This window comes from Numida meleagris, chromosome 2 (assembly GCF_002078875.1).
Source record: "Numida meleagris isolate 19003 breed g44 Domestic line chromosome 2, NumMel1.0, whole genome shotgun sequence".
Lineage (NCBI taxonomy): Eukaryota > Metazoa > Chordata > Aves > Galliformes > Numididae > Numida > Numida meleagris.
In genome coordinates, this window is record NC_034410.1 from 145,862,586 (window position 1) to 145,884,423 (window position 21,838).

Consider the following 21,838-nt stretch of genomic DNA (forward strand, 5'->3'; position numbering starts at 1 on the left):
AAAATGCCTTGGCTTTTGTACCAAAGCTCTGCTGTGTAGCAGAAAGGCAGGTAATAAGTCCACACTGTCACAAACCATGATCGAACTTGGTTTTCACACCTATTAATGAACTTCATAGAATTTTGAACACATTTGCCAAGGAGACATGCTCCCAACAAAACAAAAATGGGGTCAACTATCAGTTAAGAAAGGTAATAAAGCTTCCTGGGTCAGGCTGGTAGACTAGTGCACAAATATTGCAGCACAAACAGTTGGCTTTTGGAATTTCAGGACAATCATAAGTTCAAAAGCTAAACTTCTTCACATTCTCCTACCATCTTACCCTGAAATTAAAGGCAGTGCTGCACTGGGTCCTCAGAGAATTTTGAAGCTGCTTTAGGGAAGCTGGATTTAGTCTGCAGTGAGATAGATCTAAATTTTAATAAGGTATGTAGCTTTGGGAGGAGGCAATGTTGGTTTTGTACAGCTGATCTGTGGTCTTTGCATTTTCTTCAGAAAATCATGCACACAAGAAAACGTCACCAAGACATGTTCCAAGACCTGAATAGAAAACTTCAGCACGCAGAGAAGGAGAAGGAGTCTCCAACAACAGACAGCAAGGTTAGTCACCCACCTCTAGAACCGTCACCTCTTGGAGACACACTAGTGCCAGCAGGAGCATGGGAACATTTAGGAGCCCTAGCTGAATACCTTACCTTTAATTTTGTGTACACTGTAACAAACACGTGCACCACATAGGACATGGAGAGTCACAAAGGTACCACTAGATTTTCTACAGAGTGATTATCATCCCAGATGGAAAAAATCTGTCCTCACGTCTGTTCATTACGTATGGAGTCTCTGTTTTCTTCTTCTTGTCTATGTCTGTTTCCCATGTTTGTGTCTGTTCTTTGCTGCTAGGCTGTGTAGGGCTGGGGTCAGGAAGGCCAAGGCCCAACTGGAACTGAACTTGGGAAGAGGCTCAAAGAAGGATAAGAAAGGCTTCTTCTACAGGTACATCAACTGGAAATGGAAAGTCCAGGTGAATGTACCTGCAGGCAGGCTTGTAACAGCAGACAAGGAGAAGGCTGAGGTACTCAACAAATTACTGCCTCAGTCTTCACAGCAGCTGCTCTACTCACAGCCCTCAAGTGGACAGTTCAGAACCCGGGAACTAAGGAGCAATGCCCCTCCCACTGTAAGATAAGATCAGGTTCACAACCTCTTGAGGAAACTGAATGTCCTTAAGCCTATGGGTCCCCATGAGATGCACCCCAGAGTCCTAAAGGAAATGGTTGATATAGTTGCCAAGCCACGCTTGATATTTGAAAAGTCATGGCCGTCAGGTGAAGTCCATGGTGACTGGAAAAAAGGCAATGTCACACCTGTTTTTAAGAAGGGTAGAATGGATGACCCTGGGGGAGCTACCAACCTGTCCACCTTACCTCTGTGCAGGGGAGGATCGCGGAGCAGATCCTCCTGGAACCTATACTAAGGAACGTGGAAGAGAGGGAGGTGATGGGGGATAACCAGCATGACTTCAGCAAGGACAAGTCCTGCCTTATCAATCTCATTGCTCTTTATAATGGTGTAACTGTGTCAGTGGACAGAGGAAGAGACTGATGTCATTGACATGCCTTTGACATGGTTCCCCATAACATCCTTCCTTCTCTCCAGATTGGAAAGATATGGATCTGATGGGTGGACTGTTCGATGGATGAAGAACTAGTTGTGAGATCGTACCCAGAGAGTGGTGTTCAGTGGTTCAATGTCTGGGTGGAGATCAGTCCTCTTTAGCAGGGTCTGCTGTAAAAGGACGTGGGGAAATGGTTCAAAACTTAAGGAGAGTAGACTGTATATAAGCAAGCAGTTTTTTACAGTAAGGGTGGTGAGGCACCGGCACAGGTTGCCCAGAGAGGTGGTGGATGCCCCATCCTTGGAGACATCCAAGATCAGGGTGTACCAGGCTCTGTACAACCTGATTTAGCTGTAGTTCTCCCTGTTCATTGCAGGGGAGTTGGACTAGATTACCTTTAAGGGTCCCTTCCAACTCAAATGATTCTATGATTCTTTGACTCCTGTTCAAATCATCTAGGAGTGCTGCATTCATCCATAGCTACGAACTGGAAACCAGAACAGTCTTGAGGAAATCTAGGTGTGAAGAGGAGAAGGAAGAAATTGGAATCATAGAATCACAGGGTATCTTGATATGGAAGGGATCGAAAAGATGATCGAGTCCAATTCCTGGCTCCACACAGGGCCACCTGAAAATATCACATCATGTGTCTGAGAGATTTGTTGGGATAGAAAGAATCTTCTATTCCACCTGCAGGGTCTGAGTTAAGAGTCCAAGATGGGCACAGCTATTGAGAAAAGCCTTAGTGATGGGATTTAAGCTGTCACTGGGGCAACTGGTCAACATATAGATGGCTTTCCTCAACAGGAGCAGTCTTCATGGCAGGAAGAGTCTTTGAAGAATGCAGGCTGAGGGATAGATTTTGCAGCTTTTCAGAGGGATTGGTACAAGAACAGATGTCTGCAGCCTGAGCAGTTAGTGATGTGGATAACAAAGATAAGGAAGGAAAGTCTGATGTCACCTCCCTGATGTCTGAGCACATTAGGACTGCTGGGCAGGAGTCAAAAGGTTGCAGGAAAGTATATTTGCTACAGCAAAAGGAAGAAAACAAGCATCAGAGTCAGGCTGTCAGTAAGAAATGAAATTTGGGTTCTGCCCTCTCTCAAAGAGAGGAGCAAGGTGAGTTGTTAGAACATTCTTGGCCATTTGCAAGCAAAGTCAGATACAGGAGGTGGAGATCTTCAGCATGGCCAAGGAGGCACTGATGGGGCTTATTTTGATGGGACTCCTGTCACAGGACTAGAGTGCAGAATGACTGAGGAAGAGATGTAGTGTGATTCTCTGTGTAAGCAGATCACTTCAGAGCCTTTGAGTTGCACTGAGATCTCACAGCATAGTTGTGCTGAGCTCTGAAGATGTGTTCCCTGAAAATCCTGCTTCTTTTGTGCTTGGTAAGGTGTCATTATGGGCTGTCCAGTGTTATAGAATAGGAGTAGTTAATCTAGCAGAGAGATTCAGATCAAAGAAGCCTATGTTGTCCTGAAACCCCAAAGTATTTCCCTGAATTCTTTATCTGTGCTTTTTTTCTATTTAGGTATGCCTCCTTTGCAAAAATCTGAAATGCCTAAATACCATGTAAAAGCTAATCTGTGGTATGTCTGCAGGAAGGTTTTATAGACTGAGTTGTTTGGGGCATTTCAGAGATGCGTCTGAATCTGTCTAGAATTAAAGTTGCCAGAGTCAGCAACAAAGAGCTTTGAACTGCTGGAAAGCTGGGTAGGTGACCTTTGCATTTTGAGTGAGTCTTTTTCCTTGGATGTTATCTTGGAGGGGGAGCTTGCAAAGATGAGTATTGGTAAGTCAGTAGTGGGTATTGGTTTAGTGACAACGAAGGCAGTACAAAGGAAAATAAATATCTTTCTTCACTCCTTTTTCTGCCATTTGCTGCTAGGGATCCCAGTAGAAATCATGTGCCATCTTCAGCTTGCCCTAGGAAGGCAAACTGATGATATTAGGGATTAAACCAGCAACAACAAAAAAGTTTTTGTTTTATGCCTGTTTAGGCTATGAAGCAATGGAGCCTTTCTTCTGGTGGAAGTGATAAAACTAATGTTAGTGTAAGTCTGGCTTTTGTTTTGTACTGAAAAACACTGTGGACTCGTCCCAGACCTTTCCACAACGCATGACTCCAAACACATTCCTGCACCAGTAGGAAACTCCTTGCCTTGTGGGCATGAACAAGGTCATAAGGATCCTAGAACACCCTTGAACCCTTTCACACATAGTAGCATAGAGCAGAAGGGACCTTTACTCTCTCCAGTCCGCCAGCCTGCATTGCTGTATCTCTGATTTCACTTCTGAATATGTAACCACAAAGTCAAGCTACCACGTCTTGCTCCAGCCCTGGCAGTTTTCCAGCCTATCCTGGCAGCATGTCCCATTGTCCTAAATCCTTTCCAAGACACGAAGCATTTCCCTATCTTCTTGCAATTCATCTCTCCTCCTTCAACTCCAAGGTCAGAAAGCTGTTGCTGAGACTTGGACTAAATGTCTACATAGGAGAGACTGCCTTTGGGAACTCCTATGGTGCTGGCCCAATTTAGGGGTTGGTTTGATTTTTATTTTTGATGTAAATGATGGTATTTCAGCACATGGGCCAAAACTGATCATTCTATCATATTAGGCACATTTCAGCTTAATTATTACATTGTTAAATAGGAAGAAAGCACCAACAGAGGAATGGGAGAAAGAGGAACAACAAATCTTCTGTCTCTTTAGGAAGGGGGATAGAAAATTCAACCATCACATGCGTTTACTGTCAAGAATTTCTCCAACTTCAGTTGTAAAACATGACTTCTAGCAGATTTTCAGCAGAGATCTGTAGGCTTGTATTAGTACACATGTTCTTCCTCTCCAAGTACATTGGCATGTTTAAACTTTGGATAAGTGTTATGGCAGTGTACATTTCAAAGATAAAGAAGGCTGCCCTTTACTCACTATCCCAAAATAGTTACTGGCAGACCTGGGAACATTATCAGGTCTTCCTACACATTTGAACTATTCAGTTTTTCTCCTTTACAATGTCAGCTTCTGAAAGGTATTACTGAGCTGAGAATGACCCAAGCCCAATTAGAGACAGCCTTGACAAGTGTCGCTGGGCTTATTTATTTTCCTACAGACATGGAGGCAGGTGTGGGGAAAAATTCTAGTTTCTCCTCATCCAGCAGCCTAGGAGCCTTTGCTTAGACCTCTCTGCTCCCTTACACTGGTGGCCACAGGGGTGGAAGACCTCTTTTCTACTGTGAGGAGGGAAAAAGGGATGCAGAAGGCTCTGCTCCTTTGGGTGAGGATGGGGAGACAACAGCCCCAGTGTCAGGTACAGCTCGAAGAGAAGCAGCACCGCACCATCAGATCGTCCCGCTCTGTACTCAGCCAAGAGATCCAACCCTAAACAAGCTCTCCTTAGAATCATAGTCATAGAATCATAGAATGGTTAGGTTGGAAAAGATCACTAAGATCATCTAGTCCAATTGTTGACCCATCACCATCACAACCATGCCCACTAACTGTGTCCCTCAGTGCCACACCTCCACGTTTCTTGAATACCTCCAAGGACAGTGATTGCACCACCTCCCTGGAAAGTCTGTTCCAACGCATTACCGCTCTTTCAGAGAAGAAATTTTTTTCTAATAGCCAACCTGAATCTCTCCTGTTACAATTTAAAATCATTACGCTTTGCCCATGTAAAGGAGATAGTCCTTAGGAGAATTAAGGGAATGGGAATACTGCCTGACCACTGTTAATGCATTCACAGGAAATTTTGTGGCATCAGTGTTCATAGCAGTTCGTTTTGCCACAAACCAAAACACACTTCTAATGTTAAACTAACTCTGAGCCTCAGTAACACAGCATTGTTCTTCTCTGGACAACTTGGTTTTCCATGTGTTTTATTTTTTTCAGTTTAGTCCATTAAATCTATTCCATATGGCATAGACTTTGTTATGTGTGAATCTCAGCTTTAAAAACGTTCCCATTGGAAGCAAGCTCAGCTAATCATAATTAAAATTACATTTTCCAGCAAGATCTCTGTTCAGAGCATACAAGACTGCTCGTCTACCTCCATTCATAGAATCATAGAATCATTATGCTTGGAAATGACCGCTAAGATCATCTAGTCCAACCATCAACCCATTCAAGCCTAGACCACCATATTGCTGCAGCAGAATGCATGCAGTCTCACACATTTGTGTCGTTATTAAGGAGGTAGAGTTATTACCCACAGCTAACTCTTCAGTGCAAGGCAGTGGTAATATCAAAATATTAGCAGACTAGCATACAGCAAGATCTGATGGCTGCAAGTGAAAAAGTCAGATGTTTAATGCTTTAATAGACCTCTATATGACCTTATCATGAGCTACATTCAGTTTCATCTCTCCTGCAGTCTTCAAGTTTAGATGAAAATCTGCCCTAATTCAAATGGAAGTTACGTAGTTGCTGACAAGACTCCTTCACGCCTCTTAAGCTGTACTTTGGGATAGATTGCCTCTGTCTCCAAAAAGGACTTTGACTCAGGAACATCAGGATTTACTTTGCTCATCCTCCTCTCAGCTGACTTTCAGCCATCTTATGTATGGATGTTGCATACTATTGCTCTTGCACTGTACTCCAGACCAAACTGAGTGCTGGGTAGACCCTGAGCAGACAATCAGTGAGCCATTACTGTTGAAGAATCCAAGAGGACTGAATATTTATCCTCTAGACAACTTATCTGCAGCCAGGAATCATGGAGGGGACCAAAAGTTTGGAGGCAACCAAGGCAAGGTTTTCATCACAAGAAAACAGCCATCTATGCCACACATCCTGAGTGATTAAAATAATTATAAGCGCATCTCAGCATCAACCCCCAAGCCTTCACTTTTAACACTGAAATGAGTCTTAAAACTAGTTCTGAACAACAGTGCTGTTTATTCCATTAGATGCTGAAGCAAGCGCTGGTGGGATGGGCACATCTTGTAGGATTGAAACTCAACCATCCTGAGTTCATCCAAGTCATGAGGATCATAGGTATCTCTTTGTAGCAGCTGTAAGGCACATTTTGCTGCCCAAACAGATGCATGTTGAAGTGTTAGGTTGGTACTTCCTACTCGTTCCCATAACTTTGAGTTGTGCTTTAGTCAACTGATTGCTAAAAATGTAAATCTCTTTGCTGGCAAACTTGCTGCAAGTTTGTTTCTCAATTTAAAAATTTACCTTTTGCCTGGTAGTCTCTTTTCCCTTCTTTCCCATGCATACGGATGTTTCCCATGGTCTGTATTAATTCAGCAGAGAGCCATCCATATTAAAGGAAGACAGTAGCTGCTTTCAAATTGCTTTGTACTAAATGGGAAAGGTTTTCCTGCACAGATCTGTATTGTCAGGGTAAAGCATCTTCTCCCTCTTGAGTTAATTGCTAAAGAGATCCCAGCACTTGAGCTTGACATCAGGAGGGGTCCCCATGCTCTGCAACAGCATGGCATGAAACAGAGGCTTTGCAGCCTCTAAGGTAAGCCAGGGCTTTGTTTCTTCTGTACTTAATGCCAGCTTTGAAAATGATGGAAGTGCCACTCCTGCCTTCCCCCTTGGCAGGAGCCCTTTGATCCAGTTCCATTAGAGAAGTTTGAATCACATACATATTCCTCTCCCCTTCCCAGCATCTGGCTTTGCTTTCATTTCAAACAGCAGATCTTTATTTTTGCAGAGGTCAGCAAAAGCTGCACTGAACAATGCTTGGCAAATTTCACTGCCCTGCCTGTTCTTTCCTATTAGCTGCTCTCAGCAGCTAAAGAGCCCTTTGCTTTGGCTGCAGCCCTGTCCTGGACTTCACATAAAGGCTCTGGACTCATTCTGTAATGCAGCTCTAAGCTCAGCTCTGAAATCCGATCCCAATTCTCTGTTGGTCCTGGACCAACACTCGCTCCCAAACCATGTGGAAAAATATATGCACTTTTTTTTTTTTATGCCATTCTATGATGTTTCCCTATTTTCTGCTCTACTACTGTTTCTACTTTATTTTCCTCTTCACATTCTTAGCTTGCCCCTTCAGACACCTGCAGGATGTGCCCATCCCACCAGCACTTGCTTTGGCATCTAACAGAGTAGCAAGAAAAAAGAACTATTGATCAGCACTGTAGCTCATTGCTATTCGGGGCTGTGTGTCTGGCATGCTCTGCTGCTTAACACAATTAATTCCCTTGCTTGATGGCTACCTGCACTTTTTTGTGCTGGCTCACAAGCTGCCAGCTCTGCTCCTGGATGGGAAAATACAGCTTCTCTCTATGGGAACTTCTTTGCATGGGCTGAGGTTCAGATGCTGGTGGTTGTGTTTAACACAGGCTTGTTCCTCACTGAGGAATTTGAAAATTGAGTGCCTGCGTCCTTCTGCAGGAGAAGCCCTGGTTATGGGTAGCATGTCTCCCTCGTGACATGTGGTTAATACTCTGAATTTTTTAAAGCTTTTGTAATTGACAACTATTAAAAGACAAATTGCAGTAACAGTTATAGGGAGGAATACTACATAAAGTATAATAACTACTACAGTAAATTTTGTTATGAAAGTTAAGTCAGATTTTCTTTCATTCAGCCTTAAACCATCCGTCAGCTACCTTGTGTCCCATATACCAGCATTCAGCAGTTCACTTCCTCCATCTGAAAACTATGTCCCAAGTATGTGGCATGAACATTTCTTAGAAAAACATCTTATTCCAAGTATCTTCTGTGATGACAGCCAGTTCCTGCCTTGTCTGTTGTTGTGAGCCAGGTATCAGCTGCTCCAAAACCATTCAGTGCCCTCTAGGAGATAGCAGCTTCTTGTTACTTGGACCGGTTAAGCAAAGGAACCTCTAAGGAATCATGCTTTGGGTGCTATTGGTATCCTCATGGCATCCCTAGGTGCCCCTATGAGGTGTGAAGGAGCCTTTTAATGATCTCAGTGTTTTTGGGGAACACCCAATTGCTCATGTTCACCAATGGCTTCCTCGGTGCAAAAATAAGGTGATCTATTATCTGGATAGTGAAAATAGCCTGGAGAATAGCTCACTCATGATGGTGGGCTCACTGTCTTTCTCTACAACCTTCAAATAGGGAGCTCTTTATAAGTCTATGGAAAGAGTTCTTAAGGCTCCGTGCATGATCTCACTAGACTGGCTCAACACAACCCCTATAGGTTAGATCCACTGAACTTCAGATGATACAGAAGCAGAATACATATTTTGATGCCCCAGTGAGTGCATATTTCAAGTTTTCTAATTGGTTTCCTTGAATTCAAATTAAAAACACACATTACTACTTTTTCTTCCCCAAATGAAATTCTAAATAAAATGAGCCGGTTCCTCTTATTTTGCTTTTCTGTTAAATTAGCCACAACATAAACTATCGTCTTTGGAGGTTTGTGTTATAAGAAGAAGTAATTGCAGCTACAACTTGTTTCAAACAAAGAAGGGAAAATTTATCACTCTGTAAGAAAAACAAGACAGCTTTCCCATTTTCTAATCACTTTTCATCGACATTCATCCAAAGATGGATTAGACAGCATGAGCCACATTAGTCTTTCAGATTCCCTGCTATACGCTCTGAATAACTTCATTCTGGTCCTGAAGTCATCAGTGTCATGGGGAGAGACCATTTGGGTCATGAAATATCCTTCAAGTTGACACTAGAGGCGATGAACACAGCGTGGGAGTAGCTGGTTCTAGGGGAGTTATCTCAGAAGACTCTGTAGAAAGCACTGAGTTCCTCCTCGGGTCATTCAGGGTAGCTGTAAAATTTGGGTATTAAAAACATATAAATTAATAGAAAGGAAAAGAAAAAGAAGAAAAAAAAAGAAAAAGAGGAGATACAGCTTAGAAGCTTGCACATTTCATTGTGATAAAGACACTCGTCTGCCCCATATGTCAGATTTTACCCCATCTTGGGCCCTCCCTCCCTTCCCAACTCCTCCTTCAAAGCACTGTGCTCTGCCATCCTGGCACCAGCCAGGAACTGATAAACATTTTTCCCCTCCCCAACACCCAGAAGCTTGTGGGCTGTGTCAAGCCAGAGTAATGGTTCTGTCTCATTGAGTTATTGGCAGAGCAGGCTCTGCTGCTTTCAGCTACTGTCTCAGCCCTGGCTGTCACCAAGGCACCAAGCCCTGGCCCAGCACCAGAGCCTTTTACAGCCAGATTACCCAACTGCCTCTTTAATTTTTGTTCTTTTCTGTGAAAACTGTGCTCAGTTTTCCTCCTATCCACTAGGGCTGCTAAGACCCCCCCGCATGGCTGGAGGACAATGCCACCTGAAGCGTGAGCCCAGCGGCATTTCCGTATATGACTGAGACCCAATAAAAACTGTTTCCATATGGAGGGAAAGAAAGAAAAGGAGCTTTTCCCAGGAGCCTGCTACCAGTTCCCAGGGTGTCTCATGCCAAGAAGGGAAGACTTTATTTTGTCTCCCTGCATTCTTCACAGAGCTCAGCCAGGCTGATGGCGTTTAACCTGCTTAGTTCATAGAATCATAGAATCATTGAGGTTGGAAAAGACTTCTAAGATCATCTAGTCCAGCCATTCACCTACCACCAATATTGCCCACTTAACCATGACCCTCAGTGCCACATCTCCACGTTTCTTTAACACCTCCAGGAGTAGTGACTCTGTCATTTCCCTGGGCAACCTGTTCCAGTGCCTGGTCATTCTTTCAGATAAGAAGTTTTTCTTGATATCCAACCTGAACCTCCCCTGGCGCATCTTGAGGCCATTTGCTCTCGTCCTATCTCATCCTAGTTCTTACAGACACAGTCTTTCTGTACTGGTGCAGGGACATGGCCATGTACACTGCTCTAGGGGATGGTGGTGCATGGTTGGACTCAGTGACCCTTTGGGATCCCTTCCAATTTGAGATATTCTACGATTGTGGTAGTGGATAGCTGATGCATCCCATCTTCATTCCCAGCATTATGAGAAAAGTCTCATTCACTTATGAGAAGTGGAAAGCTAAAAGCAAGGCACCTGTCTCTATTTGGTGGTCTCCTGAGATTCCATTCCATTTTCTTGCTTTAAGTTGACTTTGAACTCAATAAACTCATCATCACTACTTAGTCCATTGCACTGATAAACTAGATAGTTACAGCAGACCCAAGGACAGTCTGACCCTGCCTCCTCTTCTTGGCAGAGTGAAATCAACTTGGGAAAATAAAGGAACAGGGCAGTCATAGTAGTGCAACCCCAAAAAGCAACCCTAGCCTCCATTGATTTGTGCTGAAAGATCATTAGAAGCAGAATCGTGTCATTTCATTAAATCATTCAGGTTGGAAAGACCTCTAAGATCAAATCCAACCGTCAACCCATCACCACCATGCCCACTCATAGAAAAAATTCACAGTATTCATTGAATTTTCCTTTTGTGAATATCTCTTCTTGTTTTTTGTGACTTTGGCCATTTTCAGCACCAACACAGAGGTGTGGAAAAGTGGTCTGCAATTCAACTGGGCACTGTGTGCAGCATCAGTTTCTAGTGTTTGCTTTGGGCCAGGCACTGCTTGGTATCTCATCGTGCTCATAGCTCTTGTGTTGAAAGAGATGATCACTACCATCAGTAGTCTACTCCTACCATCAATAATGCCACTAAGTGTCATAGACTGCTAGCAGGTCCATCTTTCAAGGCTGAAAAGCCTTAAGTCTCTACAACTCTTCCTCCTACAGAACATGCTCTATAACTTTGTTAATGGCCACCCTCTTCCATTCCACTGTACTTTTTTTGGGGGCGGAGGGAGAAAGGTCTATAGTGAAACCTATGAAGTGCACATGGTATATTCAAAGTGCTGAGTGGAGTTGTGCACTGTCACAATGATGTTTTCTCTTTCACTCTCTTTTCCTTTCCTAATTATTTCTATCATTAATCTTTTCTTAATAATCACCAATATTTAATGTTTTTTTTGTCACTACTGAGTAATTATTGTAACCCACATCTCTTATTCCTCAGTGACATATCCAGTGAGAAGTCATCGTTGTTGATCTGAACTCATAAGTTATTCATTTTTTCCCAATTTTCATTCCATATATGGATTTACAACCGTTCCGACTCCGTAGCTCATTCATCACAAAGGCTCTGAAGTTTGCTAATCATGTTCAGTGCATATGATGAGATCTGGGTGTGTCTTCACATCATAAAAGAGAGGCTGGAGATCAGGAGCATGGCAGACATAGGCACTGTTAAAACAGAAACTGGTTGGGAATAGAAGGACCTGATGCTGAAGGTAGATGTAAAAATACCATCAAAGAAAGGCTTTCATTTGAGAGAAAAGGTGGAATTATTTACGAATCATTTGTGCTGCTCTTTTTTTAATAACACAGCAGTGGACATCAGTAAACTTGTGGCGCTGAAACAGTTGTGGGAGAAAAAGTATTTTTCATTGAGAGGAGCAACTGTGACAAAGGTTTTTATTCCTCATCTTCTTGAAAACTTACAGTTTCTTGAAAACTTACAGTTTCATTTCAGTTTTTGCTCTATTCCTGCTTTTGTCTTTCTATGCACCTCCTCACTGCATCTGCTCATGGCAGACTAATGGCCTGCAAAAACACCACAGGTAAAAGTCTCAAGGAAGGCTTGAACATGTCTCATTACAACACTCACAGAAATGAGAAGGTTTCAGGTTTTACTAACAGTCATTTGTAAATGAGTTCCAAAATAAATAATGGAATTAGTCAACAATTGTATCATCTTTTCTGTCATATTGCTACTAATCAGCATTGTGCTACATCATGGAATAAAGTAAGAATAACACAGGGCGTAAGAGGACCTGTGTGTCATAGGGGTTAGTGCAAACCACAGCTGCAGAATTTAAAAACTAAAGTGTTTTGCATTCTTCTGAACAATAATTTTCCAAAATTTGATTTAAAAAAACCGTTCTCTTTCAAAGGTTTTTTTAGAAGTTAAATTTTCTCCACTTGCATGAAAACAAAGGTCATTTCAGAATGCTTTCACATCCCATTGGAGAGAGGACCAGGTTTACCTGGTTTGTACATTTGTTTCTTTGGCCACCAAATGACCTCTCCTTGAATCTTATCCCTTACAGAATCACAGAATCTTTAAGGTTGGAAAGAGTAGTAAGATCATCAAGCTCAACCATCAACCCATCCCCACCATACTCACTAAACTATGTCCCCAAGTGACACATTTCCGCATTTCTTGAAAACCTCCAGGGATGGTGATGCCACCACCTCCCAGAGCAGCCTGTTCCAATGCATTACCACTCTTTCAGAGAAGGATTTTTTCCTTTTTATGAGCAGCTGCCAGGATGCAGGGACAACTCCAGACATACCTTATATAATGGGTGGTAGTTTGGAAAAGGAGAAATTGTGGTTTGAGTGAAGTGATGAAAGCCAGCCCTGTTGGGATGAAGGTGCAGTGCCTTTCCCATCGTCACTGCAACATGGAGTTGGGATAAATCACAGGCCAGCCACCTCAAGGCTTTTAGGAAGGAATGAATTCAAAATCCAAGGCAGGTGGATTAGTGTGTAGCAGATGGGTGTTTAGGTTTCAAATGGGGGCATCATTCATCTCTGCAGCATCCCACAGTGCAATCAGTCTATGTGTGGCTTCATCTCCTCTCATTAATATATTCTGGTGACATTTTCATCCTGGACTGCATGTGATCTCCATGCATGTCTCCTCATCTTCTTCCCAGACTTCTTCCCTCCTTGTCAACCCATGCAGCTGCCTTTCCTCCCACCCTTTCTGCCAGTCTCCACTTTTTTTTTCGTATATGGCTGAAAAGAGCTCTGTTTTCCTGCCACGTGTAATGAAGCCTTTTCTCACCCAGCACTGGAGTGTTTTGTGGGGATAATTAATTGTGAAAAGCATCACTCTTGGTGGAGGGTGCCAATTTAGTGGAACGGTTCATTTAAAATCATTGCATGGACTCCCCTTCAAGAGTTCACCCATTTTACAGTCTTATCTTGGTGCAAACCAGAAGAAACACTGAAAGGCATTCCCTGGATTGATATCTATGGTGGGACACTGGCAGAAGAGGGGACTAATAGCAGTCTAGCAGTCAGTAAAGCCTTGAAAGCTTTGTGTAGAGCTGATGGAAATGCTTTCAGCCTCAGAGCTGACATTACAGCCCATCTAACAGCATGGGTTCACTGGTAGAGTAGCCAGGATACTGCAGTTCTGTAGCCCATAAATAGCTGCGCTACATAATGAACATCTTCTCATCTGTATAAAATGCAATCAATGTACATTCAAAGAGACCTCAACATAATCTGCATTTTCACATGAGGATTTCCTGTAGAAACAGAAAAAGAGGTTAAATTCTTAAAACTGTTTTCAGTTTTTTCAGCGGAGTTGTGAATGACGAAAGCCTTGGCTGAAAGCTCAAGTATCAAGGTACTGTGTTAGAGATAGCAAAGAAAAAAAGCTTAGATTTTCTTCCTGAAAATAGACACCAAGTGAATTCTCACTGAAATCCCACATTATCTTGGATGAGAAAGATTTACTTTGATATAGGGGTAAAGGAGGTGAAAAATTGGCATTTGTTGCATCTAACCTTTATCTAACCTTTATCTCTCTCTTTTTTTTTTCCCTTTTTTTTTTACACTTTCCTCCTCTCACAGCAAGAAAAACAGCAGACACCAAACAAGAGACCCTGGGAAGGAATCAGGAAAGTCCAGTCCCCACCGTCATGGGTTAAAAAGGACATCGAACCTGTGGCACAATCTCCCCTAGAACTAAAAACTGTAGAGTGGGAGAAAACAGGGGCCACCATCCCTCTGGTGGGACAAGACATTATTGACCTTCAGACGGAGGTCTGAGCGGAAAGGGAAGAAAGGGACTTTTTTTTCCAGAAAACAAATGAAACAAACAAACAAAACCACGTTTTAAAGAAATGATTAAATTAAATCGGAACCGAGCAAGAGAAGTGTTTGGTTTCTTTTGAAACCTTTGGTAAGACGGAGTAACTTTTGTATCGTTCTCAGCAGAGAGGGGAAATATTGCTTTATAGAGTATAGTAGATGTAGGTTCAGGACAACACGAGCTTTGCCAGGTAGGACTGGAGAAGAAGTGAGCCTGGAAGAGAGCGAGGAGGAGGAGGCAGAGGGTGGGGAGGAGCTGCTGGGGAAGATCCCTATTGAGATGTTTTGGGGAAGAGCCCTGTTGAGATGCTTTGGGGCCACTGCCATACGCCGGGACCCTTCCTGCTGTGCCACGGAGAGCTGCAGGACACCCAGAAGCCACCACCAAGAGCCAAGGAGATGGAGGTTGTCTGGGGAGCACAGGAGGTGACGTCGGCAGGAGCCTCACCAGGATGCGTTGTGGCTGTAGGTCCTGGAGGAGACACAACCTATGGCATCCCTTGCCGGTCCTCACTTCCCACCTCTCCCTCATCATCTCAACTGAGAAGGAAGGAGCTGGGATGTGTCAAGTGGTAGCTGAGGAGATGTCCCCACTTCATGCTACCCCACAACCTGGTGTCTTGGCGTCTCTGCAGCATGTCCCTAACGGGGCCAGGGGGGAAGTGGTGGTGAGAGTCACATCACCTATGGCTTAGGGGGAGAGGTAAGGTGGGGCTTTCTCCTCTCAGCCCTCCATGGTGGAGCTCCTGTGCACCCAAAGGAATGGGACAAGCACAGGAGAAAGGAACCACCTCCAAAATCTGCTTGCCCCATCTCCAGGGAGAGGGTTGAAGGTGTTAGAAAAACAGACCAACAAGAAGAATGTAGGTCATTTCATTGACTGTTACATAGATAAACTCAGCACGGGCCATGTGAAGGTCTGCTTGGCCTCATCCTTTTTTTTTCTGTTTACTTTTCCTTGCTTTTGGACTCAGATTTGTTCCAAGCTGCCCCTCCCTGGAAGGCAGAGAGAGAAAGAGGGAAAGACAGATCCACCAATGTACCTGGAGATATTTGGTATACAGAGATGTTGCCTTAGGACATTGAGACAAACTGACAACATGAATAACGTCCACTTGGAAACAAACAAACAAAAAAAATAATCTATTTTTTTCCTTCTTCTTTTCTTTTCTTCAATAAAAAGAGAACTTGAAACCCGAGACCTTTCTTTTCTTTGGCTCTTGTCGTTTCGAATGCCTTTCTCTGCCATACGAATACACAGGCATGGGGTGAGGATGCCACCTACTGAAGGTGGAAGGCAAGTTGCTCCGTGGAAAGTTGGGGATGGTGGGAACACACAGCCCCATCACCGCTCACTTTGCTTTGCTTTATTCATTTTCAGCTGTGGCTTTTTCCTTGCATTGGCTCTTCTCCCTCCCCAGTGCCCAGAGCCAATGGGCAGGTTTATAGTCCTACAAGAACAAAAACGTGGAGCTGGTCAGCAGAGTGGGACAGTCCTCATCATAAAATGCTGTCTTTTTATTTCAACATTAAAAAAATAGCATTTTTTTTCATTAGACATTTCTCAAGGCTATTTGCAAAAAAAAAAAAAAAATTCTCTACATTTCACCCCCAAACGTCTTGTGCAATATTTTTATCCTTAAAAAATAAACCACTGACATTTCATGCAAACTTTTATTTCTTTTATTTTTTCCTATCATTTCCAACAGTGTGATCCTTAGGGGTCCCTTCCAACTTGGGATATTCTATGATTCTATGACATTTGGAACAACTCTCCCAGATTTGGAGACATGCAGTGACAAACTTCTGCTTGTGAGTGGCCATGTTGTTCCAGATAGCAGTAAAACTTGATCAGGGTCTGCATTATTACTGCGTGTTTGAGTGTCTTATTTTATTATTATTTAGCATTTTTAGGAAAAAAGCGAACAATAAATACAAAAGGTGAACCAATCACTGACCCCAACTGTGCTTCTCTCACTGAGAGATGTTGCTTGACATGCAGATGTCTCTGTTTCATCTTTCCATTGGGCCATGTGGGTGATTGGTCTTTAAGGACAGGGGCATCTATTTTGCCACTAAGTGTATAATATAATGGATGAATGGAAAGAAAAACTTAAAAAAAAATCCAAGCATTTTAAAAATAGGGAAAATCATTACTTATAAAAACTGTGATATTATTGTCCAATTTTAGATTATTCTATGAAACAGGAAAGCACAAAGGCCTCCCTCAGATGCCGGGTTGTATGATATTGTAATTATTATAGTTACACATAATGAATTTTAGCATACAGATATCTTTATACTGTGTTTTAAATCTTTTCTCTTTTTTTTTTCCCTCCCCTCCCATGCCCAATCAAGCCTCCCTTCTTCTCCTCAGACGTTTTCCACTCACCCATTCACTCCAGCCGATTTGCAGGACATTAACGGTGTTATGTAATTACAGAGATAAATGTTTGTTTAATAACTGTTGATATTCGACTTTCTCTGCTCAATTCCTCCAGTTAATTCTGTTTTCCCCCACCCTCCCTGCCCCCATACCATGCCTTCCCCTCCCTCCTATATTTGTCAGGTTTTTTTTTCTGTACAGTTTTCAGAGCACAAAATGAATGTGTCTTATTTCTAATAAAAGAGGTGTAAACTCTAGCGATGTCTGCTTTTTAAAAGTGCCCATGTGTGGTTTGCATCACGCTCGGGTGCTGGGAAACACCTCTCCTGGATCTTCACGTTGCTGCCCTGGAAGAGCCATAGTCTAAGACCAAACTTCACTGTCTCAGGTCCATCCTTTGTCTTTAACCTGTAGCTTCTTGACACTCTAAAACTACCTTCCATCATTATGCATATTTCCAAGGCACGAAGACTTCCTGTTTCTGTGCACCCCAGTCTGCTTTTCCATAAATATCTCTAAAACAAGCCTTGCTGCCCTCTTCCCAATGTATGTCAAAAGGGGCTGAAATTTAATACATTAGGCAGGATTATTCTCTGAGCAACCTGATCTAGCTGTAGGCGTCCCTGTTCATTGCAGGGGAGTTGGACTAGGTGACCTTTAAGGGTCCCTTCCGACTCAAACAGTTCTATGATTCTATGAATGGCAGAAGGCAGCAATGCTGGATTACAGATTCCACTGGGGCCAAGGAGATGCTGATGCTCCTCCGCCCATGTGAGGCAAAGCCAATCCCAATCTCACTTTGATGTCCTTTCCACCTCCATCACCTCCAGAAGCATGACTCAGTGCATGAAGTGGTTGAGCATATCACTCCTGAAAGACAACAATTAATGAGTTGAGCTTGAGACTGTTAAATTCCTTGGCATTTACCCCTGAATGGCTGAAAATCTCCAGTGGGAAAGTATCTCCTTGACTCTTCTCCATCAAGTGGAGGTTTATAGGTATAGGCTATAGGAATAGTCCTTTTAGGTTTATAGTTAGGCCTGCAGGAGGCTTAGGGGTCTGCTAAATTGGATCCAACATTTCTGCTCTCCAGGACTTTGGTCCAGAGCCATCACAGCTCAGCATGTCCCCAGAAGTAATGACTACTCTTGATCTCGCTGGAACTAATTGGATCTCAGACCAATTTGCTGTGATGCATCCCTGCTGTGACACCTGCAAGTAGAAGCGGATGACAGCACATCGTGCTTGGCATAACCCATCTCAGCAATTGGTGTGTTCAGTCAAAATAAGATAGGAGGCTGTGGCTAGACAGGCTAAAACGTTTTAGCTTACACCAACCCATCAGGGAGACTTGTTATTATTATCATCCCTGTTCATTGTAGGGGAGTGGAACTAGATGACCTTTAAAGGTCCCTTCCAACTCAAACAATTCTGTGATTCCATGATTCTATGACTGCTATATGGAAATTTCTCATGGTAACTCTCCAAGTGGAGGAGCTCATCCTCCAGAGACCATAAGTCCCCATTTATAGCCTTGGTGGCCCATTGTGAGATATCCTGAAATGTCTTAAAATGTTTCCAGAGGTGTACGTCTGCCTTGAGGGTGTTATCCTAATCCCCCATCTCCTGAGCCATGATCCAGCTCATCTTCATCAGCAGCATGTGATGGCATGTCCTCAGGCTTCTCCATCCTTCCTGCCAGAAGTGTTCCTAGCCCTACATTTCCCATGCCATCACTGTATAAAGTTAACAGGCAGATTAGGGAAATACTAACCAACAGACACACTGCAGGTTGAGGGGCTGGGAGGACAGGTGAACCCAAATTTGGGATCGCAGCCTCAGAGGTGGGTCAGGAAGTGCTGCTGTTTCTCATCAAGGAGACATGGAAAAAGGGAGCACACATCCCTGCAGTGCTCATGGAATTGTCATTAAAAGCAGTGCAGTAATTAACAGTAGATGCAGGAGGTCAGTGTACATGTAGGAGGTTTTCTTTTGCACTACAGTTATGAAGTTGTAAGGCTGCAAGGGAGGGCCACAGCTTAATTTAGCCTCTTTAGATCCCCCCAAATTGTCTCATTATCCCATGATCCTATCTTGCAGTCAATAGCCATGGGGCAAACAAAGAATGCCTGTGTCTACACCTCTGCACTGATTTCTCTCTGTTCTCTGGCTGAAGGGATTGCTTGGGCTCACTGTGCTGCTAACTAAGCGTCTGAGATGAGGTAAGATGAGTTTGGGCCTGATTATCTGCTCCTGAGCTGCTGTTGTGATCTAAACAGAGAAGAAAAGAAAGAAGATGAGTAGCTTTGTTTGTTTTGTTTTGTTTTTCTTATTTTCACCTTCCAAGATGAGGTCAGTGCCTCTCCAGGGAAACGTCTGCCTTGTAGCTTTCGTACAAATAGAAAACATCTTCAAAGTCGCTTTCAACAGCCTTCTGAGTAAGGAGTCCTCATGGGACCCATGTGGATGACCTCTCCTAGCGCTTGCTTGCTCAGAACTACTTTCACTCATGGTTTTCCAAAAAACCTTCTATGTGTCTGAGGCTCAAAACTCCATCTTGCTGGCAAGCCCCATGCATAGGCCAATTTCCTACCAAGCTCTGGAGTTGACTTAGGAATAGGATTTGGTGATCCTTATGGGTCTCCTCCAGTTGGGATGTTCTATGATTCTATGATTTCTGTGATGACATGGAAGATAAACACAGTTCCTAAGCTGAGGCCATGCAGAACTTTATGTTTCTGCATGGACAAAATCACTCTTCTCACTGGTGACAGGTGACAGGACAAGGGGAAATGGCCTCAAGTTGCGCCACGGGAGGTTTAGGTTGGATATCAGGAAAAACTTCTTTACAGAAAGGGCTGTTAAGCACTGGAACAGGCTCCCCAGGGAGGTGGTTGAGTCACCATCCCTGAATGTGTTTAAAAACCGTTTGGACATGGTGCTCAGGGACATGATTTAGCAATGGCTTGTTAGAGTAGTATGGTTAGGTTGCAGTTGGACTTGATGATCTTGAAGGTCTTTTCCAACCTGAGCAATTCTATGATTCTATGATTCTTTCTGGTCTTCTTTTAGGGCACAATGAAATAGCACCAACTCACTGCTGACAGTATGCATGTAATGTTTGAATAATGAACATCACTCATTACTCTGGCTCGTTAGCAAGTTGAGTACCTATTACATCTGTAATACCAAAAATGAGACCCAGGGGAATGAGATAGTCAGCTTTAAGTCACTCATCAGCCTCTTTACTGATCCCCTCAAGAGAAGACAACCATGTAAGCTGAGCTCCCTTCCTTCACTTCTTATTTGAAAATCAGCATCTCTTGGCTCCTGCTGAGTGTGTAAGACCCCCTTTAATAGGGCTGAGTCCTCACCACCACTTCCCATTGATTCTAAAAGCCCTTAAACTAAAAGCACAAATTTGTAGAAGATGGAAGTAAATAACAAGACAAACCCAAGTTTTCTACTGTGTAAATACATACAGCTCTGTTGGCAGCAGCAATTGGTCAGGTGTTAAACCCTTGTTTATTACAGGACATCATCAAGGTATTTGGTTAATTAATCCAGATCTCTGAAGAAATTAAGGTACATGCCTGAACATATAAATCAGTGCAGGAGAGGAGCTGAAATTCCTTTTTCAGTGTGTCCTCAACAGAGTCAACAGTGACAGGCATTTTTCTGATTGGTACCAGGAATGCTTTAACACTTTGCATCTACCTGAGTGTGTAAGTATATCCCTGCAGTGAGAGCCCCTGCCATGTCCTACACAGTGGTCATGGAGAAATATGTCTTAACTGGCACAAAGTGACAGTCAAACGCTAAACCTCTGACGAACGCACATCACATGTATACAGATGCATACGTATATATTTTCATATATATTTTTCCATATATTTTTTTCATATACACACACACATGCATATGTATTTACCCATTATGTCATACATACACAATCAAACATGCATGTAAATATGCACATCCATTGCATTATGTTGAGGCAGGTAAAATACAGTGCATTTGTGTTGTCAAACGGACTTTAGAAAGATGTTCAGCAGCTAAGACATATGTGGAAAATGTACTTAGTGGACTCTGGAAGGAGAACGGGAATTAAGCAGGAAACAACAATTAGCAATGAGAACATTTTTTAGATCTGCCTATTTGTTGTTGTTGATGATTTATTTATTTATTCGTTCATTCATTTTGTTAATTGGTGTAATGTGTTTTTCCTCTCTTCTGTTTATGATGAGAGAACTGATTTTTTCAACCAACTTGATCAAGTTCAATTAAGTTCAGCTTCACCAGCGGTAAAGCAAAAGCATGAGTGAATTTTTTTACCTGATCCTACAGAGCTGGCTCATTTTTTCCTCCTGCAGGTGACTGCGACTGTGAATGAGCCATTTAATTATAAACCCTGCAATTTGCTGCCCCCCTGCAGAGACCAGGACCAGCATGAAAAGAAAAGAGCTCAGCATACAGAGGTAAAAACCAAGTTTACATCCGTATTTGGGGCAGCACCTCAGGATACAGCATGAGTTTTGCTGCAGAGAAGATACTAAAAGGAAATCTCTGAGATGGATACTTCACTTCTAGTGTTGTCACAAGTTTTCTCATATCATTTTGCATAAACGCACTCCTTTTTCTACAGTTCACTGTCTTCAGTGTGCTGAGCACTGGTGATGGCACCTAGTATGGCCATATTTTCCCACGTGTCCAGCAGGTTTTGTAGTCCATATGAAGTGACCTGCTGCTGCAGTTGACACATAGCTAATAGAAGATGTCAACTTCATGGCCATGGAAACTCAAAATTCAAATATGACACTTTGTGGCAGCACTTTGTCGAGTGACCTCTCCAAGTGGAGCAACAACCAAAGAAAGTTATGCAAATATTGGAATTGATATGAAAGCAGGAGAGAAGGGAGCGGGTAGATTCTATGGGAAGAAAGAGAAATGCAGGGGAGTTTCTGTTCAGTGGAAATAATTGATTGGAAAAGCAAACTGTCATCTCCTGAGCAGTGTGGGCAGAAGATTTTC

At 43.0% G+C, this 21,838-nt stretch overlaps 1 protein-coding gene across 4 annotated transcripts in view; it reads left to right on the forward strand.

The window, feature by feature from the left end:
- The window catches only part of ADGRB1 (adhesion G protein-coupled receptor B1), a 206,964-nt gene extending 190,927 nt beyond the window's left edge, over positions 1–16,037 (forward strand). For all 4 annotated transcript variants that reach the window (XM_021387913.1, XM_021387911.1, XM_021387912.1 and 1 more), the window contains 2 exons: positions 496–600; positions 14,182–16,037. In XM_021387913.1, coding sequence (XP_021243588.1) covers positions 496–600; positions 14,182–14,379 — 303 coding nt within the window. In that variant the 3' untranslated portion in view covers positions 14,380–16,037. The remainder of the gene's footprint in view (positions 1–495; positions 601–14,181) is intronic.